General features: G+C 35.6%; 6 protein-coding genes across 11 annotated transcripts in view; 2 read left to right on the top strand and 4 right to left on the bottom strand.

Annotated features, from left to right (window-relative positions):
- Positions 1–1,682, top strand: part of flna (filamin A, alpha (actin binding protein 280)) — a 33,450-nt gene extending 31,768 nt beyond the window's left edge. The window contains exons 46-47 of the mRNA XM_056732561.1: positions 268–471; positions 575–1,682. Coding sequence (XP_056588539.1) covers positions 268–471; positions 575–759 — 389 coding nt within the window. The 3' untranslated portion in view covers positions 760–1,682. The remainder of the gene's footprint in view (positions 1–267; positions 472–574) is intronic.
- A 3,352-nt stretch (positions 1,683–5,034) lies between these two features.
- emd (emerin) lies at positions 5,035–7,680 on the top strand. 2 transcript variants are annotated; one of them, XM_056733317.1, is made up of 8 exons: positions 5,035–5,262; positions 5,969–6,052; positions 6,141–6,236; positions 6,328–6,359; positions 6,450–6,484; positions 6,636–6,677; positions 7,077–7,124; positions 7,221–7,680. In XM_056733317.1, the coding sequence occupies exons 2-8, from the start codon at positions 5,971–5,973 to the stop codon at positions 7,435–7,437; spliced, it is 552 nt and encodes a 183-aa protein (XP_056589295.1). In that variant the 5' UTR covers positions 5,035–5,262; positions 5,969–5,970; the 3' UTR covers positions 7,438–7,680. The 2 variants fall into 2 exon arrangements, with proteins under 2 accessions (XP_056589295.1, XP_056589294.1); XM_056733316.1 differs by having other exon boundaries at positions 5,039–5,262; positions 6,447–6,484.
- Positions 7,681–8,370: 690 nt separating this feature from the next.
- Positions 8,371–9,581, bottom strand: LOC130409427 (ninjurin-1-like). Of its 2 annotated transcripts, XM_056733402.1 has the most exons (5): positions 9,400–9,581; positions 9,095–9,323; positions 8,891–9,020; positions 8,633–8,652; positions 8,371–8,589 (listed from the first exon to the last, which is right to left on the bottom strand). In XM_056733402.1, the coding sequence occupies exons 1-5, from the start codon at positions 9,430–9,432 to the stop codon at positions 8,564–8,566; spliced, it is 438 nt and encodes a 145-aa protein (XP_056589380.1). In that variant the 5' UTR covers positions 9,433–9,581; the 3' UTR covers positions 8,371–8,563. The 2 variants fall into 2 exon arrangements, with proteins under 2 accessions (XP_056589380.1, XP_056589379.1); XM_056733401.1 differs by having other exon boundaries at positions 8,371–8,652.
- A 113-nt stretch (positions 9,582–9,694) lies between these two features.
- On the bottom strand, positions 9,695–13,263 carry haus7 (HAUS augmin-like complex, subunit 7). Its single transcript, XM_056733400.1, has 10 exons — positions 13,152–13,263; positions 12,611–12,726; positions 12,397–12,464; positions 12,211–12,272; positions 12,020–12,102; positions 11,527–11,736; positions 11,135–11,243; positions 10,807–11,022; positions 10,545–10,656; positions 9,695–10,059 (listed from the first exon to the last, which is right to left on the bottom strand). The coding sequence occupies exons 1-10, from the start codon at positions 13,206–13,208 to the stop codon at positions 9,998–10,000; spliced, it is 1,095 nt and encodes a 364-aa protein (XP_056589378.1). The 5' UTR covers positions 13,209–13,263; the 3' UTR covers positions 9,695–9,997.
- Positions 13,264–13,669: 406 nt separating this feature from the next.
- On the bottom strand, positions 13,670–17,433 carry LOC130409606 (ninjurin-2-like). The gene is made up of 4 exons (XM_056733645.1): positions 17,316–17,433; positions 14,750–14,978; positions 14,536–14,665; positions 13,670–14,274 (listed from the first exon to the last, which is right to left on the bottom strand). Exons 1-4 carry the CDS (start codon positions 17,358–17,360, stop codon positions 14,208–14,210), a joined length of 471 nt encoding a protein of 156 aa, XP_056589623.1. The 5' UTR covers positions 17,361–17,433; the 3' UTR covers positions 13,670–14,207.
- An 874-nt stretch (positions 17,434–18,307) lies between these two features.
- atp2b3b (ATPase plasma membrane Ca2+ transporting 3b) overlaps positions 18,308–24,166 on the bottom strand; it is a 51,347-nt gene continuing 45,488 nt past the window's right edge. For 2 of the 4 annotated variants that reach the window (XM_056732697.1, XM_056732698.1), the window contains one exon: positions 18,308–22,499. In XM_056732697.1, coding sequence (XP_056588675.1) covers positions 22,086–22,499 — 414 coding nt within the window. In that variant the 3' untranslated portion in view covers positions 18,308–22,085. The remainder of the gene's footprint in view (positions 22,500–24,166) is intronic. The other 2 variants (XM_056732699.1, XM_056732700.1) reach the window with 1 other exon arrangement.

Genomic DNA, 24,166 nt, shown 5'->3' with positions numbered 1-24,166 from the left:
AACCGCCCCATAGGAATGGGTGAATTGAGTACAGTTGTAGTACGTCATGACAACACTCAATGCAATGTGTCTCTAAAATGCATGCTGTTTTGCTGATTATTTCCACTTATTGTGATTATTGTTTGTTACCAAAATCTTTTTTACCAAAATCATCGCACATTTCGCATCCAGATTTTTGGACTAGTTATGATCATGTTAAAATCTTGCCATCCACCACGATGCCTTATGTCCCTCATTAGTTTTAAACGTTGAAACTTGTCTTTTCAGGGTCTCGATTGGTCAATAGCCACAGCATGCACGAGACATCATCAGTGCTGGTTGACCCGGTTACCCGCAGTGTAACCAGCAGCCAGCAAGCGGCACCAGGATGGGCAAGCTCAGATGCTAGCCGAGTAGTCGCTAAAGGCCTGGGGATCAACAAGGGCTTTATAGGACAGAAGAACACTTTCAGCGTGGACTGTAGTAAAGCAGGTATGGGACAGAAACACACGGTGTTGCATTAATCTTGAATTAAGTATTGAACGTGGCTGAACTAGCTAAATATGTAACTATAAATTAACATCAATCCCCACAGGGAGAAACATGCTCCTGGTTGGAGTGGATGGACCCAAAGTACCCTGCGAGGAGATCTTGGTGAAACACTTGGGTAACCGTCTCTATAATGTGTCCTACCAGCTGAAGGAGAAAGGAGAATACATCCTGGTGGTCAAATGGGGAGATGAGCACATCCCTGGCAGCCCATACCACATCACTGTCTAACAGCCCTCCAACACCATTGTAGGCCTCTGCCCGTGTCTTAAACATAAATTCATAAACACTGAAAACTCACTGTCATTCTCTTCTGTATGATCTCATCCAGTATCTTCCTACACCACTATTCAGCTTCCAAGCTAGAGATGGTTAAAAAGCACCTTTTCACTGTATACCAGTCATACTTGGATCCTGTTGCTGCATTGTTTTTTTTATTCAAGGATCCTAGTGGCTTTTGCTCCCTGTGTAGGTTTACACCAGTTACTTGTCTCTAACACAGTGTAGCTGCTACAATGTTATTGCCTGGTTTAGGAGACTGCTGTTTCAGCTATAGCTGTACAGAAAAGCTGTTGCTAGAAGCAGGAAAAGTGGCTGTGATTCATTTGCTTGATCGGCACGGATTTGTTTCTTTGACTCTTCAATTGGGTGAAGTGATGCTTATCGCTATGTGACCTTTGTACTCATCACAATGTAACACTGGTGCCGAAGCACTGTGGGTTTTACCTTCTCTCTTTGTGTTTTAAACTTCCTTTACATAAAATTTGACCATGCTGACGTTTTCTGAATGTCAAAATTGGGAGGCCATTTTGATAGAGGGCTTTAGACTGTTTTCTAAACACCAAAGGGAGATTGCATGACAGAATAAAGGCGTATACTGTGCCATTTGGTTGGAGGTGTATTGAAGGGAATGTTATTGACGCATGATTTCTTACGCCTTGTCGGTCATAAAAAAAATATTCACTTGGAAGCTTGACTTTTTTTGTTTGTTGCAAAACTTCACTTATTTGCTCTCACGTGTCAATTCTCTAGTTCTTTGTGCTCCGTTGTCAACGTGTAATCAGTATTCCAGAACTTTACAAAATTTAATTGTCTAAAAAAAAGTTGTGACTGTTCAAGTATTTTGATAAAACAATAAAGATGTCCTAACTATTTTTTTTCTGTCAATTTCATCGTCTTAACTTGTTTTATTTTCGACATTGCTGAATACGAAGCAATACGCGACCTTGATCCAAGAGTATAATGCAACACTACTAAACTTGAGAGGAAACGTACTGTTGCAGTACATGTGTTAAAGGAGCGTTAAATGACATGCAACCTTTGTTAAGAAACTCAAGCGAGCCATTACATTTAAGTTTAACTGCATGTTTTGATTCTCGGGAAAACTGCTGTGTAACTTGCCTTTTTGTTAACATTTTTTTTAAATGTCGGTAATATTAAACTTCGAGTAATTCACTGGCATTTACATAATATAACAGGCAAAGCAAATTAAAAGAATATTGCAAAGGTTGCACTGTTCTTATGTGATGGTGAAACTATCCAAATAATTCCAAATCTGGTTTCTTTTGTGAATATTTCAAGTTAAGAATCTTTCAAAATTGTGTTTGAAAAGTTTTTACATAAGAATTTAAACCTCATTTAAAAACTATGTACTTCTCTTCAGCTGGGTTGAAGTTAGATGTTAAACTGATATTTACCGCGAAATCTTACGGTTCAACTTTAAATCGCTAAGGTAAAAATCTTACTTGCGGATTGCAGCTGTAAAACGGACGTCATGTCGTGCACAATGAAAGACAAAAACCTGCTAACTGCAATGAAAAGATTCTGGGTAGACACGCCCCTCAATGCAACCGATGTTGATGACATGGGGTCATTCATTAATAAAAACACATTTTATTATATTAGTAGTAATGATTTCTGATAATATCTTTGAATTGACACTTGTCTTTCATTTACACACAAATCTTCAGTCAAAATAGCAGAGTGCAGGAAGGTAAACGCCCGGACTTTTACATTCACTTGTCAAATAAAGGTGGGTAACACGTTAAAGTGCTTATTCTACAGGAGAAGGTGAAACTAATGGCAGAAAGTGGATGATACAACCGAAACATGTTGCCAACTCCAGAAGCCCAGAACAAATGTGGTGGCACACTTTCTCGCCCCCCTTCGGTAAGCAAGTGTATTACATGTAAACTCAAGCGTTTCAGTTTCACCACCAAAAGTAGACCTTTTACAAACCCAGACTAAAAGTCATTTATATTAAATTGTTAGGAAATGTTAATAAAATGTATAAACACACTATATTTGCAATGCTGATTCTGAACTGCAAATACCGACAAAAAGTTTCTGCAAAGGTGTTCTGCCATGCAAAACAGTTGCAATACGTGAGAGCACACCTTGGCAAAATGACAGCTGTGACTTTAAACCCCGCCCCTTAGCACAGAATGTACAAATGTATACAAATTATATGATAAAAAATGATTAAATCAAAGAACATAGTTAAATATACAACTAGAATAACATAATTTCTATGATTTTGTAATGTTGAAAATCTTTTGAAAATAACAGTGCAGATAAAAGCTATAAAATTAATCTCTCACTTAGAAAACTATAAATGCTATAAATAATTCATTATTTAAATATATAGATATTTGAAGTATATGCTCTATTTTTATACTATAATATTTACTCATCATGGCTATCTTTGTTACATAAAGTGTAGATTCGTTGAGATGTTTGTAACTGTAATTTTAACATGTTTACCATGGTTTTTCACCAAAATTGTGGCATGTATGTTTATTTGATCACATTGGTCATTTTGAAGGCAGTATTAAACCTCTTTTTTGTTCCTTCTCTGTATGTTCCTTGAAAAAAAAGGACTTTGCATTGTTTCAGCTTTACATTTTTGTTGCTGATGTTGTCATATTAATGGAGACACTTTTAATTCTAGAAACTACTACATTGGTCATAATTACACTACACTATGAATGATAATTAATTTGCAGCAGAGGATGAATGTCTGCTGTGACAGAGGTAGAGTAAGGCCCAGTCATATATGATAATCATGTAGCCTTTATATATCCCTTTCAAATACATGTAAAAAAAATTGTTGTTTGCTTAAAGGCCATGGCTTTCCAAATGTTAAAAGAGGTGGAAACGGCCTATCCTGAAAGGTCAATTGTTATTTGGAGAAAGGCCCTTCAATACTAAACTCTAGAAGGAGGCTGAAGATCAGAAAGACATTTTTAAGGAATACAGTCAGTATGAAGAACCTGTATTTTTTATGTAAATGGTTATTAAATTATCATTTAAATATGTGAACAGTATGCCATGGTTATCCCATTGGGGGTCACCTAATAAAGCCTCAGAAACCAGCCAACCTGGGTATCGAACTTGCAACCTTTGAGTTTTACATCTGGCTCTCTAACCATTAGGCCACAAAAATCGTTGATCCAATGCATCAAATATTGCATAATAAGTGGACAATATGAGTGATGATATGCAATAGCTCGGGAGTTAAAATACTTCACTATTAACATCCTTTAACTGTTGGAAATTGTAAGGTGTGTATATTTATCCAGTGATATTTGGAGATGTTTTAATAAACCTTATTCAAAGTATATGGGTCAATGACAAATAAGATTTTCAAGAAGAAAAAAAAAATATTTTAAGCAAAGCAGTTTGAAAATGTATTTTTATGTCCAAAAAATGTATTGTGTTGATTTATATTGGTTTTACAGCATTTTAGGGAGCATTAATTCATTATTAAACAAGATTTCTGATTTTACCACCCAGAAAATGTCAGGTATTAGAGTAGACCATATATTAATTTAAAATAATATACATTTAATGTATTTAGCACTGAGTATTTTTCCCCTCATATATAAGAAATTTAACATAAAATCATGCCAAAATATTTTATTAAGAATTTTATAGAGAAAATTAACATTTATTTCTCAGTTTTGTTCTCTGTTTGTATGTTCGGACGGTCGCACCACCTGACATTTTTGGTCTTTCAAACACCAAAACTCAAAAAATCTATTGAATTTCAATAAAATGAAAAGGGTTTCTTATAAAGGACATATTGTAGATCCATTTGATATATGACATGTATTTATTCAAATTCTTTTTAGGAAAATAATGAATTTGGACACAAAAAATACATGTCACGTCATTGACCCATATACAGTATTTAATATAAATACATAAAGTTTAACAATAACATCTTACATTATTTTATGTAAAGATTATTTCATTTTAAAAGGTTAAATAATAAATGAATACAAAAAATAGTTGTGAATGCTAAGAGATTGGAAAGTTATTGTAATATTGGTGAAAAATGATAATATATTATACGTAATCTATGCTTCCACGCCCGCTTGACGCTCATCAAAAGCGCACACATGCGCAGACAACCCCTATAGCTTAGCAACATTTCCTTAAAATGAACTATCCCTGGAACATAACCTACTCTGGAGCAGGTTATCTTCAGAGAGTGAGTTGCTATGGTTTATTACATACCCTGAAAGTTGTCGCATTTTTTGGAACCAAAAGTTGCGGTTATCAGCTAACTAACCCTTAGATTCACCTGGGTACGTCACATAACCAGCTTTCTGGAATACACCCCTGGTTAGGAATAGGCGTCAGGAAGTGATGACTCCTCCTCATGAGCGCGACACGCCCCAGCGCACGATAGCGCCTTTCCTCCTGAATCAGTCCCTGGAAGCGTTTGAGGTAAATTAGTTATGAAATATTGTTATTTAATCTACATAAGTTTGGCTATGTGTAGGAGTTAGCACACACCAAACTATTGCTAACGTAGAGCTGTTGTTTCCTTTTCTATCTTAAATCTTGCTAAACGCGTTCTTAAAGTGGCGACGAATGCTAGCTTCAGAAATACGCCTCCCTTGACGTTTTGGTCGACTGAAAAACTCCGCTGCAGCCATTAAAGTTGTTTTCTCTTAATATGTTTTACTTTAAGGGGTTATATTTGACAACATATTGTACTTCCGTTAGGCCTTTACGTAAGAAATCTGAATTTTGGTCACATTAACAAGTTAAGATACCTGCGACTGGCGAGTTTACAGCTGTTGTGTTGTACTTTGCAAATGTGTGAAAGATCCAGATGTTTTAGCTTTCTAAAACTGCGATTAATTTGTGTGTATTTTTATCTAGTGCGTTTTGTTTTATCACTACGTTTTTATTGTTTTTGTCAAAGCTAATATTACTTAATAGATAAAAAGATTTGACTTGTCCTGAACTGTATATTAGGCCCATACTGAGTTATTAGTTACCTTCAAATTGTTTTGTTAAAATAACTTGCTTTGTAAATAAGAAATATTTTGAATAAATATAAATGAAATCAAATAAAAAATATTTGTCTATAATAATTAAAATTTATACCTTAAACATGATAAACATCATACTTTGATTATTTCAGCCATGGCCTCTCTAAGTGATAAGTCTGATAAAGATATCGGTCTGCTGCTTGATGAATATGGCATCAAACATGGACCCATAGTAGGTATGTAATCCAGCACCAGATTCATTTTATCATTGGGAAAAGTCGCCAGGTGTGATTTGGCAGTATATCACATGTTGGTGTTTTGCAGATTCCACACGGAAACTCTATGAGAAGAAACTGAAAGAAGCCATGACCAAAAACACTAAGCCATCCCCATCTGACAAGACATTCTACAGAGAAGAACGTAAGGCTTAAGAATGATAAAACAGGCTTTGTCATCATCTGTGTTTTGAGTGTATTGTTACACTGACAATCTTTAATTTCTTTTTTTATAGAGGAAGAAGTGGAATATGTTACTTTTCAGCCTGTAAGTATCCTTAAGAATGAACTGAATTGTTGATGTGCGTTAGCTCTGTGCATTTTATAAATGCGACATTTTTCATGTTTTGAAAAGCAGCAGCAATCTACTTTGCATGATGGATCTGGGGATGTGTAAGTACCTTGTTTTATTTTTTGTTTAATATCCTTAAAACACATAACAATTATTATTTATATCAATAACATGTCTTGCAGCTGTCTCAAATTATATCATGCAAATGTTGCATATCTGTAGTAAATATATTCTTGTTTTATCTCTTTCCAGCATAAGAAGGTCAAAAGTTGCGGATTCAACTTTTGCTCAAAAGTGAGATTTATTTTTCATCTCCTTTTTATACCCGTATTGCGTAGGGAATTGTCTCACAGGAAAGTTGTCAGAACAGTTTTTTTTCCAGTTATACAAACATGTTGTCTTTAACAGTGGTTGTGTGTATTGGTTTCTGTCACCTAGTTTTAAATTAGCACTATTCTACAGGATAGAGAATAGTCAATTCCATCCTTCAAGGAACTATTGCTCCGGAGAAATATTCAGTAGAGTAAATAGTGTGACAGCAAGTCTTGGTGTCCTTTATGCGTTAATGTATACAGTAATTATTTTAGATAAGTCTAACCAAAATAGTTTTTGTTCCATTTTAACTTGACCATTAAATTATTAAGAATCCACCTACTGATTTCATTGGTTAACTGCATTTATGTTTCTGCCCAGTTCAAGGTCATCTCAATACACTAACTTTAGAGATGATTACACCCATAAGTGAGTTTTATTTGATGTATCTTTTATAATCATTGTATTCAGATTTATCCTGCAGCAACATTGGAAAATAAAATCTCATTCCTATTTATTTTCAAGGCCCAGTATCAGCCAAACTCAAACAACCTATCAGACTTCTCGGCCAGGCCCATCAGTTTCCAAAACCACCCAGCTAAGTGCCAGTTCAGAAAACAAATCTGGCGGTGTTCCGGGTTGGCTTCGTATCTTGGTGTTTCTCGTCATTGCTGTATTTCTTTATTACGTGTACTCGACCATGGAGCCTGCAGAAGAAGGTCCCTTTAAAAAAATTAAGTAAAATATTGTTGCTTTATTTTAGATGTGTTCATCATCTACCGAAATTGATTGAGTTTAAAAATAACCAAAAATGTTCTGTTTAGTAACAGATTGTGTATTTTTTAATTTTTATGTTGCTATATTTGATACCGGTTGTTCAATTTGTAATTCCAGAGTTTATTAAAAATGTTTTGCACATCTAAGTAAAATATGATTAAATAAAAAAAATCACATTCTCAATTTTATTAAAAAGTTTTAAAAGGCATTTTACTCTGAAGCTTTGTTACTCCCAGTCTACTTTGAATTGTATTATAAACTGAAAATAACATGTTTTTGCCAATATGCATATTACACGACATGTTCTTAGAACATAATGTGGTACGAGGTCAGTTCTATTCACTAATTTCTTTGTTAAAACTATTTTTGATGAGGTTCAGTATGTTTCCATGAATTTAAAGCTGAGTTTTAAATTTAAATTTGTTCAAAATAGTATTATGTTGTGTAGCATTACATGCTTAACATTGCTACTCCTTTGGCCACATTTATAATATTGCTTTCATTAAACTTGTAAATAAAAATGATACAAATTTAAACATTATTTTTAAGCATTCTTATGCTTCCCCCTTGTTTACTGTAAATTCCTAATGTTAGATTCTATGATGCATATTATTGAGTCTCGCTCCAGTCAAAGGGTATTCTGCATTTTATCTTGCACATTGCCTCAATGCATTTGTACCCTGAACAAGTTTGAAACATTTTGTATGAAGCAGCTTGAATAAATCTTTTGACAGAAAGCGTTATCGTTTTTCAACAGAATTTACTTAACATGTAGTAATCAAGATCATGCATCAAACACTTTTCAGTCAGTCAGCTTTAATATTTAAAACAAAATTTTCCTTTTTTTTGTCTGTGTAGACAAGTTCAGAAATTTGTAATTCATTGCCTGAACAATACAAAACAACAAATTACATTTTGCTTTATTCGAGAATGACTTCATTACAATAAAAATAAAGCAGGTTAAAACAGTGATTAAAGTCCACAAATGACCATAAAACACTGGACACATAGTATGTTATGTACTGATGACTAAACATTATACAGTTAAATAAGTTAAATAATTAAATAAAAGGCAGGGTATGTGAAGTCAGTCAAAAGTAGTAGTTCTTATGTGCTGTTTGGTTTGAAGGAGACAGCAGTTTGTGTCTGAGAGACTGCAGCATGAGTCATTACGCCTGGTCTGTAACACAATAAATACAACATCAGCCATCACAATACAGGGCATTAATGTAAATTAATAAAAAATACAGATATCCAAATAAAAATACTCATTGTATGATTTAAGTTGTTATATTCATAAAAATGTTTACTGCATACTGAGACAACCCATTATTTCACTATGTGATATCGACCTTCTGGACCTGAAGCTTTACAAATTGTCTTGAACTCTGACAATACAATAATGTAATATACCTCACCTTCCTGACTCAAATCCCAGCGCTGTGATGAAAATGTTGACGATCACAATAAAGAACACAATAACAGTGGCCACATTATTCATGCTGTTAAGCCTCGACTGTTTCCCAACATCGTTCAAGTCATTCTTCACTGACAGCAGAGAAATCATCAGTTAATAATTGTAAAAAAAAGTATTAATATGAAAAGTATGAATATTAACTGACCAATGAAGACTAGTAGGACACCAACAATGATCTGTAGTATGATGGACAATGAGATCATTAAAATGAGAGGAATATAAAAGGATTTATTAGGTCCTGCATGCAGTACTGTCTTTAGTTGAGATGAGTTCGCCATCAGCAGTGCCACATCCAACATGCTCTGTGCTGCGCTCTTCTTAATGGCGTAATGATTCATGTTAAAGGGACGATGTTCTTTTTCTGTGTCAGGAGACTAAGAGGAAAGAAAAAATGACATTTACAAGTATTGCGCATTTGATTAACTTTCAAATAAAAATGTTATTACTTACCTCCCATGACTGATTGAGAGTCTGATTCTCCATTTTGTCGGGTAGGCTAATACTTCTGGGACTTTATGATAACTGTTCTACTTAAATACTTAGATAAAGTCCCTCCCACCAGACTGTGAAGAGGCGTATTGGAGATATTTCTTTAGTTTGAACATTTAAATTCTAAATGGCCAACACCCTGTGTTTCACTTATTTCTGACTGCATATTTCATACAAGTACTGAAATAAATAATTGTTATAAACTACAGCTGCATATTTGGAAGTCAAATCACCAATAACTCAAGACAACATGAAACCTCATGAGAAATTATAATTAATACAATTATCTTATAAACATCAATAACAGATGACAAAATGTACATCATGAGTAAAGAGTTTCACATGACAGCTTTGCTTTAATTTTGTGCAACATTAAAATACAAAACAGTAGATGCAGAAAGCAACATTAAAATACAAAACAGCTGATGCAAACAGCAGCATTAAAATACAAAAAAGTAGATGCAAACAGCATTCATGTTTTCTTTATCACACATTCAAGATATGAGCAGTACATTACTGACGAGACAGTAAGAGACGCAGCATACAGACTTCTCAAGAGTTATGATTGGTGAAGTGAGAGAAAAGCCACATATTTGTTCTTCAGCTCCTCCAACTGGTTGGCTAAAATACATAAAAACATGTTCTTTAAAGCAAGATCCAAAGATAAGATCTATTATTTAACTGATAGCAGCAATAACTTGGAAGGTTAACATCTAAAAACATATTGTTATGTAAATAAGAAGAATCGACAGTAATAAATAATTATTTATAATAGTAATAATAATACCAGTAAAAAAAAGTAATACTACTATGTTTTAAATTGTATTAAAGTTCTGGACTTTAGTTAGTGTTCATACAAAATAGTATCGTTAAGTACTTTCTCATATCTTGAGCCACATTTGCACTAGTGCTCTGGTAAGAAAGTATCTCCCAAAAACAAAAAGACAAATTTGTATAAAACAATCACTTTTAGATCCTATTTAAAAGAGCTGAAGAGCAAGCTGTATTATTACTTAAGAATAGACATAGGTAATAGAACAGTGTTGAGCTCTTTACTTTTCAAAGTTCAGAAAAAGCTTTGCAGAAATGCGCAGTATAAAACTCACGTAGTGTGTGCTTCTCTCCTCGAGACCAGTACCGTCTGTCGGTCTGCAGCTCTCTTACTGTTTCTGTAAGTGACAGTGACGTTTCAGACAGCTGCTTAAGTGCCGCAAGCTCCTACAGAATAAAAAAAACCTGAATTATTTACATGCACCTTTAAATCGGTTTTCAATCTATTTTTCTGAAATAACAGGAAAATAAGACATCTTATTAGTTAATATGACTGCAACCAGTAAACCACAAGCCAATGAAGAAAAGGGGATTTACCATATTACAGGTGTGCAGGAGCTGATGTACAGACTGGAACACATTGGTGCTGGAACAGAGAGCGGGAGGAACATTCTGACAGTAGCTCTTAAAGTCTGTGTTGTAGATGTGACCGAAGGCAGTCATGAATTGAGACATGTCAGATATGGCCACTTTCAGTGCACAGGGTGACAGTGCAGCTGCAGAACCCGATGTATGCGTCTGGAGGAACTCACACTACAAAAGAGACATAGCACATTATTATGTAGAAAAAGTAACACATTAACAGATGGTATTGGTAACAGAACAAAGACAAATCAACGTGGAGTAATGTGTATAAGGGTCCTACCTCCTTCTGGAGCTTTTCTAATGTATTCCGGGTAGACTGCAGAAGTACCATGGCCTCCTTAAGATCTTCTTCTCCATGACTTCCAAGGCGAGAATGTTCAGAATCAGCTCTTTAATAAAAGAATACAAAAATCCTGCATTTGTAATATAAATAACAATCTAACTGTTTTAATTTCATATCGTACATAACATTAAGTGGCAGCACATGGCAACAATAAAGAGAAGATAACAGTTGGGTGGATGTTGCACTACAGTTGTTACAACAGATGGCATGACAACTGTTATTGTACTCGCAATTGTAGTATATAGAACTGGATGGGTAAACAAGTGTAAGTCAACTAGATTTCAACATTTGTTTACACAACCAAAAAAGTTTACACTATGCATACACACCTGTTTATGCAATCGCTGGCTTTGCTCTGGTTTCCGTTCATCTTGTTGGGTGCAGACTGTGTTCGTATCAAATGTTCTCGGATGTGTGCGGACCAGGGATTGCAGGTTGGGTTCAGGACCAGATCCAGGTCAGAAGACTGATCCTGTGACATCAGCAGCCCTAGAAGATCCTCATTCTTCACACTTTCATCTCCAGAAGATGAGTTCTGACTATATCCATCAACAACAAGTGAAAAGCATGTCAAAGAGTTAAGCATGCATTTTTCAAGACTTGACTTTGTTCAAAGCTTATGAATCAATAACTGATTGCAAAACGCAGTTAAAGCAATTGTCTGCTTTGCAAGTATTAAAAATACCACTGACCAACTACCACTATTCCATCAGAGACATTAAGCATTAACATTTTAATACTACATTAATTCTGAAGGCCATGCAAATTCATTTCATGTGTTCTTATAGGACTAAGTGATCAAAAGGAAAGTGGCACACATACCCTGAAGACATAGAGGAGTCTGCTTGAACAATCATTAGAAGCTGTTCCAGAAAGACAAGTTGCCGTAAGGGTGGTGCAGTGCCCTATAAGAGACACAAAAGGACAGATCAAATAAAACCGGCATTTCTTTTTTAAACGTTTCTTAACTCATTTGGGCCAAATGAGCCTGATAAAATTATCTGACTACACACCTTTATTAAATCCTGGTCATTTGCTTTACATAGCATCATTTCATGCCCAAACCGAGTGAGTTCTACATTTGAGATTAAAACACAACAATTATGAATCAGATGCAGAATGTGTCAGCTGCACGTTTTGACCCAAATCAAAAAGATTCTGCTCTTATTATAATAAAATAATGACAATTAAAAGATTACCTTGAACTAATTCTTCAAGCTGACTTGTTCTAATTGCTGAAAGCTTCTCCAGTAGGGAAGGACAGATTCTTTGCACATACAAAAGAACCAACAGAAAGGTTTTTAGTATAAAATGCTTAACTGATTATAATAGATGTGTCATTATTATCATCGTGCTTGGTCACTCTTAATCATCATATTAAGTAGAGACAAATCAATTCCTCAGATAGCAGACCTCACGTAAATCCACTTGAGAATATCAGTGCGATGTAATGATGGTGAACAGAGGAGCTCCTGGATGCTTTCTGCCTCCCTCAGGTAAAGCCCATCCACCAGAGGACATCCCAGACTCTGATTGACAACAAATCATGTTTTCTCCATCAACACGTAGTTCGCATCTGAACGATCTCATCTTTGGTCCGGTTTCTTGTAACGTTATATCGTCAGATAACGTCAGTTAAGTTAACGTCACCGACTTTATAGATGATCATCATAGAAGTGATACATAAAGTCTGATTGTAACGTTTGATACATAGCTAGCAAGAGTCATTGTAACTTGGTAACACACATATATGATCACATTGGCATTACTAATAACTTACAATTACTTTTTTAGGGCTTTACAAATATGTACGTAAGCTAACTGTTAGCTAACGCTGCCGTTGGTGGTGCCCTGACGCTACCGAACAGCCAGTAACCAGAAGCGACCGCGAAACATCGGCAAACGATTTCATTTCTCTTTAAAGGTATGACGAATAAAATGTAAGGAAAACTACCTGAAGGGTGTTATAAACTTGCAGAGACAGTCGCTGCTCTTTTGAATTACCCGCCATGATGTGCAGTCAGTAGGCGTGTACGACTTCATGCGGCTGCGTAGACCGACCGGCGTATGACATCAAAGTACCGCGAGAGCGAGTCGAAACCACAGCTGGTCAGTCAGACAAATGTTTTTTATTTTATTCTCTGCGTTACACTAACAGCGACTCCCAGCGGTCGCGAATCTATTTACAACTAAACAAACAGCTTGGTTTTACAAAATAGATGAACATAACAAAAGCATACAATTTGCATTTAATAATTCAATTAATACGTTTATTCATAACTGTAAAGCTGTCAGATACCCTTGATCAAGATACCTATACAAATCTGACATTCTGCTATGCTCACAAAGACAAAGATAATACCAGAAATGGCTAGTAATGCAGAAAAGACACATTTTGATTGTTTACAGTGTATATTTACATAAAGCATATAATTATTAATATTTATAATATGCAGTGTTGGGTAAGTTACTCTGAAAAAGTAATTAATTACTAGTTACTCATTACATATTCAATAGTGTAATTAGATTACTGTCCAAATTACTCTGTCCAAAAAGTATTTAGTTACTCATTACTAATTACTTTTTATATCCTACATCAACCTTGATTAGTTAAGTGATTCAAGGATAGACATGAAACGGCGTATTTAATTAATTCAAATAAATAATATTATTAACTGAAGTATTACAAATGTGAGAATTATACATTAAAGCACAGATTTCAAAGTAAGACTTTAAATTTTGATGTCAATTACGCTATTGCACACGTATATATTTCACAAAGTATTTCACAAATTACATCAAAAGTAACTGTAATTAAATTACAGAAAACATATGAGTAATCCCTTACTTTACTTTTTCAAGGGAAAAGGAATTAAATTACAGTAACTAATTACTTAGTAACCAGTTACACCCAACACTGATAATATGATTATATTTAATTATCCTGATGGGCACAGTGTGTGTCAATCCGGTCATATTTGAGCAGTCCTTTGTGTGCAGTTTGGGTGAGTTATACATCTTCTGAGATGTTATAAGAGCTGGTCTGAGCGAGAGCAATACCAGGTACTACGCTGCTTCTGAATCATTGGGAAGGGATGTAAAATTAGCAATAAAATTACAGTCTGGGCATTAATTTGATTTAAAGAATAAAGAGTTGCAATATGACGGACATAGACATACATATTCTAGAAGAAAAAATAGTGGCTGCTCACTTAAAAGTTTATTTAAAGTAAAATACTAATCCAAACATTACCTCAGTTAACTGAACTCACAAAAAATTGATGATATTTTATATTTTGAAAAAAGATTACATTTATTAACTAACAAGATTTGCTTACTGTCCAGACTCAAATCCCAACGCTGTGATGAAGATGTTGATAAGAACAGTACAGAACACAAAAATAGTAGCCGCATCATTCATTTTGTTTAGCCTTGGCTGTTTCTTAACATCATTCAGGTCATACTTTACTGAAGGGAACAAGAGAAACATACATCAACGTAATTAGACCAAAATTTGCTCAAATGAAACAGACATAATAAAAGTAAACTAACCAATGAATATTAATAAGAGGCCAACAATGACCTGCAGTGAGATGGAAAAGGAGATAAGCACAAAAAGAGCAACATAAAAGCGATGCTGCGGCCCTGCATGCAGTACTGTCTTTAGTTGAGATGAGTTCGCCATCAGCAGCGCCACATCCAACATGCTCTGTGCTGCGCTCTTCTTAGTAGCGTAATGATTCATGTTAAAGGGACGAGGTCCTTTTCCTGTTTCAGGAACCTGACAGAGAATAAATAGTCAAGTATTTAGAATTTCTTTCATAATCATTGGGAGGCAAATTTCCATGTGTAAGGTAGCAAGCTTCAGCATTAATGGATTTAATTAAAGACACATAAAAGAAAAAGCATCCTGAGATTTGCATTTAATTTAGTAATAAAGCACTGTTCTTTAAGTGGTATATGTTTCCAAACAATAATGAAAATGTTCCATGGCCAATATATCAGATACAAAAGTTCATGAAGCAACCGTGATATTACAATTTCTAAAATATTACTTTTGTTTAAGGTTTTGAAAACTCTGGGTCAGAACACAAGGGTTGATGTTTAATATTATGTGCTTTTAAAGATTTAGAGCACAATTAATCACAGTTAGCCATGGCTAATTTATTGTGCAGGCAAATGTGTCAATTAAAGGGGTCATGTGGCGCCAATACGCAACTTTCTTGTGTTATAAGTTGGCTATGCATGTATTAGACACGTAAAACTGCAAAAATTGTGTCGGAACAAAAGCGAATGCTCACCCAGACCTGCCCTGAAACGCCTCGTGTAACCACACCCCCACAAATCTACGTCATTTCGTTGTATGATTTGACTAGGACCTCCCAAATATATACGCAAGTAAGGTGGGCGTCCCTGTCAGTACAATTGCTTTGGAACCTGATGTTCCAAATATGGTAAGAGGCGCCACATTTCCGTCAAATGTTGCAGTATTTGACCAATCACTACGCACTGGTTAACTGGCCAATCATAGCACACCTCGCTTTTCAGTGCGATGAGCTTTGTAAAAAATCTACGCGTTTTAGAGAGACAGGGCCAATAGGAGATACTAACATGCACGGTATGTGGAAAATACAGGGTTTTAAAACCTTAAATCGTGTGAACACACTGCATTACATCTAAAACAAACGCTAATATTTGTTTTAGCCGATTCCTATTACCCCTTCAAAAGAAGTTAATGAGCAGTGTTGGGTGTAACTAGTTACTAAGTAATTTAATTACTTTTCCCTTGAAAAAGTAAAGTAAGGGATTACTCATATGCTTTCTGTAATTTAATTACAGTTTCTTTTGATGTGATTAAACTAAATACTTTGTAAAATGTATAATTCTCACATTTGTAATACTTTGGTCAGTTAGTAATATTATTTATTTGAATGTATTCAATAGTTTCATGTCTATCCTTGAATCACTTAACTAATCAAGGCCGATGTAGGTTATAGAAAGTAATTTGTAATGAGTAACTAAATACTTTTTGGACAGAGTAATTTGGACAGTAATCTAATTACAATATTGAATATGTAATGAGTAACTAGTAATTAATTACTTTTTCAGAGTAACTTACCCAACACTGTTAATGAGATGGTTAAAGTCAGTAGTATTTGAATAGCACTATGCAATATAAAAAATCAGAAATTACAGCAATACGTTCCATAATTTCCCATTTGTTAATTTATCTCGACTATCTGTACTATTATGCATTTACTGTAAAACAATGCAAAATTGTGAAAAGTGCATTAGAAATAAAAAGAATTGTAATATTTGGATGATCCTGGGATCTCAACTTGACAGCTTCCTGAGGTGACCTGCATTAAAAATCGTTTTATCAAAAACGTTATTTGAGTGAAAAAATAAAATATCCTTCAAGACTAAGTCTCCAAGAAAAGAATATAAAATGCTTAGATAGTCATTTCGATTTTTACCCAAAGTGAGTTTAGAGTTTATGAATTACAAGTTATGTTTAAGGAACTTTGCTCCTGTAGCCAAAATATAAAAACTGCCTATAGTTATGTACAGACAAGGTAGTACATAAACAGAAAACACATGACAATGGAAACCAGCAATAATTATAAATAGTACAAGCAGTGACATTGTCTATGGATTAGGTAAGTATTTGTCATTCAGCACAGCACCATGGTGTTGGTGATGATGGGGCTGTTCCCTAGTGATTTAATTCTGAAGGTTCAGCAGGGCATGTCAGCAGGAGATAAGGTGAACTCCCTACTTTGCTGTTTTTAGTGTTACCAATGGAACTTGTTAGTCTTTGAGTTTTGATTATTCCTGTCTCATGGTAAAATATGTTTATTTGTCTTTCCAGCAATCACTAAACCTGGATTTGCCAGTCAATATTTAAAGAGCACAACTGTTCTGTTCAAACACATAACTGAGCAAATGTTTTATCCCATACACATAACTGAATCAAATATTATTTCATAACATTATTAAAATGAATAACTGCTGCTACAGAGACCAGTTACAAGCATTCGTTCATTAGAATACTCAAAATGTTAATTAAAGAGTGGGTGTGATATTCCATAATAAAAAAAAACACAGCCTGTCGTACCTCTTCTTTTCCGGAGTCATTGAGAGCTTGTTTCTCTTCCTCCATTCCACCATTTAGCAGGAGTATTTACAATCAGTCGAGAAGCTCACTTAGCAGAAATAAATAAACGTTGCCTGAGAAGTTAGTGCTTTGACTGAAACGTTAGCAAAGACTGTGCTTTTATATCTCAAAACAAACATTCTGGTCTTTCTTGTGTCACTCCTACCACTCTGTTAACAAAGAATTTAGGGTGTAATGCATTGGTTGGTAAATAGTTATGTAAGTAATAATGTACAGTCACCAGATCATATCAGGAAGAGCTCGATATATATTATATATGGTTTGGTGTTTTCATTCATTATTGTAGCCCACTGATACTTACCGTATTTTCCTCACCTTAAGTCACGATAGGATCTTGGTTGTTCATCACAATTTTCATATAATCAATCACACTCTGGCAGTGAGATGTTGTTGCTCTGAATATCAACTGTGACTCTTGACGCATTCAGTCACACTGAATCTTTCAGATCAAGGGCTGTAACTAGGAGCAAGGGAGAAAAAGGCAGAAAACCTGTGTGCCTTCATATCAAAACATTATTTTGCCCTCATAGGCCTACTATGAAAATCAAGCATTACATTTGTAAACCTTTACTGCCTTTGCTCAGCTAAGAACAGCAAGATGGTGATTAGTTGTGTATTTGAGAGGATTTGTTTTTGCCTACATTTCTTTGAAAGTGTTCATACAGGTGTGTACGCTACTACAGTCAAGTGTATATTAGGGCGGTCCACATGTTAAATTGTATGGAAAGAATGAGAATGATCCTCTCAGTTAAAAGGTGCATCAGTTCAGGGTAGAGTTCTGGGTGTATTTATATAAGTTCTACATTTAGTCATGCATTAGCCATCTAAAACATGCAGTGATGATCTACTTAAAATGTAAAATAACATAGTTTGATAGTAGTTTGATCAGCCAAAGAAAAAGAAATCACAGGAACACAATGAAACACAACCACTGACACTGGTCAAAGTTATTATTGTAGAATACTTTGATTAGATTTTTTTATACAGACAAAAAGTGTTGACTTATTTTCCCATTAAATTCTTAGATTTCCATACAGTTTAGTCTACAGTATACAGCAGTGTTCTTTCATCATAGATATATACTTTTTTCATTTAAGTAACAGGCAGGTAATTATTAATATATTTAATAGTTGATTTTTTTTCTCTTTTTTTCTCTTTTATCCATTGTAAAGCAGTAAGTGTATGTTCAGGAGAATGTGCAGTTGTTTTTTCCATCAGTTAAAAGAGCACTGCTGGAAAAAGACAATAATAATCATAATAGTCATAATAATCATAGTAATAATAATAATGTACAAGCTGTTCAATTTTAATTCTTTACAAAAAAGCAAAAGGATAGTAAGAGACAATAAAGAGTAAAACAAAAAATGTGCTTCAATATAAACAAAAGATGCACGTGTGCACATTTTGGCAAAAAATGTACAGTGATGGTGAAGTTGTACAATAATTTATAACTTTTATATTAAATATATTATATTATTTACTCTTTTTCAAATTACATTTTTTTCACCTTACCTTGCGTGATTTTTCTACAACAGAATGGAACAAAATGAAGGCAGACAATGGAATTTTGAATGATCATTTTTTCAGTTGTATATATATATATATATATATATATATAAATATATATATATGTTCTTGTCACTCTATCAGGATTTTGAGTCTTGATGAAGTGGCTTACTGTTGTGGTGGAAAAGAGGAATACCATACATATGCCACTGTAATATATATCATCACTGTCTGGAGAGTTGAGTGATAGGGGTATACGACTTAGATATAGTTTAGTCTTAAAATTATTCAGATACGAGCATAGCTAGAGGCCTATTTTGGTAGTTAAGCTTGGCTGAGGATAAGGCAAGGAAATGTTCATTATGGTTTAGCAGATTAAGTGATTTATCTTAGTCCTCTGTGACCACAACTTTGGCCTGTTGACTGTGTCTGTGCCTTTAAACGGGTTCAGCCTCTTAGACCTGCCAGCGCTCTCGTCTTAAGAGACTCCACTGGAACTGCCTGAGCCTGAGAACCAACCAAAAGGCCGGACACACTCATACAGATATAACACAGGTTAGTGACAGTTTTCATCGTCCTGCTTAAAATGGGTAGACAGACAAATTGATTTAGAGTAGACAGGTGTATGAATACATTCCTGGACATGCTACAACCACCATGTTGCCATTGTCCTTGACCAGTCTGTAATTTAACTTATGATGTATTAACAACCAACAGGAAAACTGTTTACTCGGGTGTTGTCAAACAAGAACAATCTAACCATGAGAAACAACTTTCTGCTATGACATTCAAAAAGTCTGGCTCACAGTTTTCCAGTTTGATGGCTCAACAGCTCCAGTGGGCTTATGGGATAGAAAAGCATCCACCGATTGCACACTTGCCGTAGATTATAGGTATTGTTCACCCGCTGTAGTATAAAATATCCCATTCATTTGACTTACAAACGTTTGCATACTGTGTACCAGAGAAGCACACATTTAAAGATCCAAACTCTACGCAACAAAATTGGGTCGACCCATTTTAAGCAGAGTGTCTACTGGCATTCAACAAGTACTCAGATTGGCAATGGAACACTGCTGCGCCTCCAAGTTCCTCGCCACATATTTTATGGAAAACTGGGCTGGGTAACAGGAGGAGAACTTCATGGACAATACCACGTAATGACAGCACAGATGAGCTGGGCAGAGAAACACATGTCCACCAACTGCTTGAGCCACAGATAAGCATCAACAGACAAAAGTGAAGTCAAACAATGACCGTGAGGAGTGCTATGATATAAACATGCTCTGCACAGACACAACTGACCAATGCAATGACATGATCTAATGACGCTCATGCTTGCATTGTCCGCTTCCAATATATGCCAGTTTCTTGAAACTGGACAATCTAGAAAAGTAATTCTATACAGATAAAGGTTTTCTCTTTTTTTTTTGCGATTCCTATATACATGTCGTGAAGCGTATTCACAGCTGTGGACAGGGCAGTCTGTTGCATAAGTGCCGGTCACATTACCCAAATGATTGTATTACGTTGCAATGCATCGATTATACGATCATAACTGTACCAGTCCAGAAGATGGCCATGGGGTGTAGAAGGAGGTAACCCCTGATCGGAGGCATGTCGATGGAATGTAATTGAATCAAACATACTGTCATGGAGATTCATGCACGTAGGGATTATTGTTGTGTGCCAACACGTTCTGCAAATGAGACCAATAGTCAGACAGTGTGTCAATCAACACGAGGTTCTGAACGTGTCACCGATTTAGCGTTTGCCCAGTGCAGCAAATCCTGATATTGTGCAAAAATATTGACACCCTCAAAGATTGTCCATTGTTCCTATCTTTGATATTCATTCAACTATGGTGTGGCAGTATAAGATGGATGTCCCTACCCTGGTTTATGCCCTCTGACCACAGTCTGCAGGTATTTGAGTTCATCACAGATATCTATCACAATCTGATAAATATTCTATACATAAAGTGGAAAAAAGCAATGCATGTGTGAATGAATTTAAAGGGCCTGCAGGTATGTTTGTACAACGCATATGTAATCTCTTGAAAATGTTTAAAGGGTTGATGCATTTGTTGGTGTCATTTGCACTTGAATGGCTTCCATGTGAAAGAAAAGAGACACCGTTAAATGTTGAGTCTGGGCAAACCCATTCCAGTCTTGAGTTTGCTGTTGTAGCAAATCTGAACAAGGTGAGATGCAATAACAATGGCTGGATTGCCATTGCTATGATGGAAATCCAACAAAACGGCCAAATTTCGCAACTCCAACCTGTGTTGTTGAAATGGGATTTCCCAGTCCATATTTTAAACACGAACGTTTCCACAAAATGTTTAAAATATCAGTACCCATGAGCAATGAAAAAATACAAAGCTACAAACTGGCCTTAAACATCAGACCTCAAAACAACAATCGGACTGCAGAAATCAAACCGGTACTGCAATGGTTTTGTCTTTGTTGTTAGCAGACGCATTCTAATTGAATTAGTCTAAGCTTCAAGCTTCAAATTTATATCTTTGCTTTGTTAGTACTTTTTTGTCGCTTTTTTAAGCTTTAGTACAGACACAACACACACAGACAAAGAGAGAGAGAGATACGATAGATGAGAGCGAGAGATAGTGAAACTAAACAGAGATGTCATGATCAGGCAATAAATATATAAGTAAATAAAATGTTTTAAAGCTAATCCATAAAGCATCAGTAACACAGTAATAAAAGTTGTACTGTGATGTGTCAATGATAGTCTGCTCACGATTACGGTGGAAATAGTACGAAGTCAAAACATTATCATAATAATATTGACTTTAGGTAACACCGATAGACAGTAAGGTGAATGGACCCCTAGTCCACCTGTAGGGAACTTATATTTCTTTGCATTCGGAGTCACCAGCACTAAATAACCATCAAGTCCATCAGGTCTGGATTCCTCACCTACTTCCATCCATCCATCCATCTAAAGGAACCACAGACACGCAGCAGACTGGCCTCCTCTCCACACAGTGAGAGGATAGATACCTGTGGAGCTGTTGTTGTTGATACATGAGGAGTATTTAAGTGGTGGTGGGAGTGTCGAGAGTGACACAATGTGATGGACACTGTCTTTTTCTGCTCAGTGAGTATAACACGTCCACCAGGCCCTCCCCCGTCACTCTAACTCGCAGGTAATCAAAGTTATTTTTCTCTGGAAAGTCCCTCACAGAGATGTCTCCAGAGTAAGAAGAGGGTAGGGCTCTTGAGTGGGAGATGTCCTGTGCCCATTGGGGCCTGTGGGGAGGTTGGGCTGGTAGATGCCACTCTCGATGGCGTTGTTGTTGCGGTTAGGTGTGGTGGGAAGGCTGTACTGGCGATAGGGGCGGGGCGGGTGGGAACGTTGCGGATGCTGAACCGGAGGAGGAGGGGGCTTTCGGAAGGCCGGATGCAAGTGTTGGTTGTGCTTGGACCACTCGGATTCGTCGTCAATGTCCGTGTCGTCGATCAGCGGTATGTTGTTAATGTAGTCGTTGATGAGAAACTCAGGGTGCGCCATAAAGTCGTGGATGGAGTTCCTGGACGCGGGTTTCTCAATGCCATTGTAAAGGGAGCTACGGAACGCTTTCACCACCCGCATCTACATGTGAATTGAGGGTATGAGGGACAAGAGGGCAGAACAAGATAAGGAAGGGAAAAAAGGAGAGAAAGGTAGAGCAAAGACATTTTTAGTACACGTGCAGCAGAATATATCTGAATCACTGTTGATCCTGTTCTGAACATGCCGTTACAATGCACAGACAGCTTAAGATCAGGTTGCTGCAAAACTGTACGATCACTGAATTATTTAGTTGCCTAAGGAGAACTGGTGCAGTGTGTGATTTCTGTACACAAGTGGCACCAAATGGAAATGCATAAATAAGCAAACCGTTTTTTTCAAACACTTCCTGTCTACTAATTCATTATTGTATATTTTAATATTTAATATAGATTAAAAATACTTTTCAAAAATTTTGGGTCAAAAGGCAGGCATTATAATTTGGTTAATACAACAGAATGACAGTGTCTGGGGATTTCTGCATATACATTTTAAATTCTGAAAGCATCACTCCAAACTTTATTGGCTTTTACTTGTGGAACAAAATATATCTTATAAAATGTCAAAGCAGCTCTTTTCTATCTCTTACTGTTAATTTGCTATATTGATATATACTGTACACCTGTAGACTAATGTCACTGGTTGAGGCCTCTTAAAAAGCATTGCAGGTTCATTTTACATTGATAGTGATTCAGAAATTACACACTACCCAATAATTTAGATTGTCAAACATAAAAAATATCACCACTGCGCAACCGGATCTTAAGAGTTTCTCAAAGAAAGTGACAAACAAATAAAAACAAATATGTAAGAAACAAGAAATGGACACAAGCTGTCAGTTATCACTCAAAAAATAAAGATGATGGACATTCTCATAAATTCGTAGCAGAAAACACATTAGGCCTCAAACAGAGAGACTGTGTGTAAGCAGAAATTAACAAACAAAAAGGCATAAGAAAAAAACATACCATATGTGTGTATATTGATCAATAGAGCTTAAAGGAAAAAGACAAACAGAAACAGCAAAACCTTGATACACACATGAACACACAGCAAATGAAAGGAACAGTGGATTAGAATCTGCAACAAAGTGCAAAGCAAAACATCAGATGGGGACTATTACAAAAAGACAGATGCATGACTGGAGTTCTGGGATGGATGGAAGACCCTCCGTTACCCACAGTCTGCACAGATGGTAAAGTCAGCCTTAGAGGAGATATTACTCCTCATTGGTACTAGCAGCATTCAGGGGTGTGTTTACAATACAAGTATGCTAATGAAGCAATGGCACTCTAGTCATGTAATCGTGATGTCATAACGGAAGCAATGGGCATGCGCAATGAGGCTGATGATGACCATTAATGTCAATGAGTGAAATATCGGCTGTAGGCATTGTTGAGATACTGTTACCGAGGTGTGGTAAATATCAAATGATCTGAAATTTCATCTATGGTTTTATCTTTATGATAAGTAAACTGAGTTTTGTTCAAGTATTGTATAATACTGTCATAAAAATATATATATATATTTTTTTACGGGGTGTTTCTTCAACTATGGGCACTTTTTGTGGATTTTTCACTTTCTCAGCTTTTACTTTTTTAATATGACAATTTACATACAATATAATGTGTAATAGCATTCTGTGATTAAAATTAATTAAAAAGTTGAAGTGAATTTTTGAGCTACTGTTTTAGTATTTTATGTCTTCT

Source organism: Triplophysa dalaica, chromosome 20 (genome assembly GCF_015846415.1).
Source record: "Triplophysa dalaica isolate WHDGS20190420 chromosome 20, ASM1584641v1, whole genome shotgun sequence".
Taxonomy (NCBI): Eukaryota; Metazoa; Chordata; class Actinopteri; order Cypriniformes; family Nemacheilidae; genus Triplophysa; species Triplophysa dalaica.
This window is presented reverse-complemented; position numbering and strand designations above follow the sequence as displayed.

What these genes read in the sequence shown, in the direction of transcription:
- emd (XM_056733316.1), top strand. Translation starts at nt 5,971, where the DNA reads ATGGCCTCTCTAAGTGATAAGTCTGATAAAGATATCGGTCTGCTGCTT. An exon ending in GACATTCTACAGAGAAGAAC is followed by an intron (nt 6,237 to 6,327) that starts GTAAGGCTTAAG and finishes CTTTTTTTATAG; the next exon opens with AGGAAGAAGTGGAATATGTT. An exon ending in GATTCAACTTTTGCTCAAAA is followed by an intron (nt 6,678 to 7,076) that starts GTGAGATTTATT and finishes GTTTCTGCCCAG; the next exon opens with TTCAAGGTCATCTCAATACA.
- LOC130409427 (XM_056733401.1), bottom strand. Translation starts at nt 9,432, where the DNA reads ATGGAGAATCAGACTCTCAATCAGTCATGGGAG. An exon ending in CTCTCAATCAGTCATGGGAG is followed by an intron (nt 9,324 to 9,399) that starts GTAAGTAATAAC and finishes CTTTCCTCTTAG; the next exon opens with TCTCCTGACACAGAAAAAGA. An exon ending in CTGGGATTTGAGTCAGGAAG is followed by an intron (nt 8,653 to 8,890) that starts GTGAGGTATATT and finishes ATTGTGTTACAG; the next exon opens with ACCAGGCGTAATGACTCATG.
- haus7 (XM_056733400.1), bottom strand. Translation starts at nt 13,208, where the DNA reads ATGGCGGGTAATTCAAAAGAGCAGCGACTGTCTCTGCAAGTTTATAAC. An exon ending in CTCAAGTGGATTTACGTGAG is followed by an intron (nt 12,465 to 12,610) that starts GTCTGCTATCTG and finishes GTATGTGCAAAG; the next exon opens with AATCTGTCCTTCCCTACTGG. An exon ending in TCCTGCACACCTGTAATATG is followed by an intron (nt 10,657 to 10,806) that starts GTAAATCCCCTT and finishes TTTATTCTGTAG; the next exon opens with GAGCTTGCGGCACTTAAGCA.
- LOC130409606 (XM_056733645.1), bottom strand. Translation starts at nt 17,360, where the DNA reads ATGGAGGAAGAGAAACAAGCTCTCAATGACTCCGGAAAAGAAGAG. An exon ending in ATGACTCCGGAAAAGAAGAG is followed by an intron (nt 14,979 to 17,315) that starts GTACGACAGGCT and finishes ATTCTCTGTCAG; the next exon opens with GTTCCTGAAACAGGAAAAGG. An exon ending in CCTCTTATTAATATTCATTG is followed by an intron (nt 14,666 to 14,749) that starts GTTAGTTTACTT and finishes TGTTCCCTTCAG; the next exon opens with TAAAGTATGACCTGAATGAT.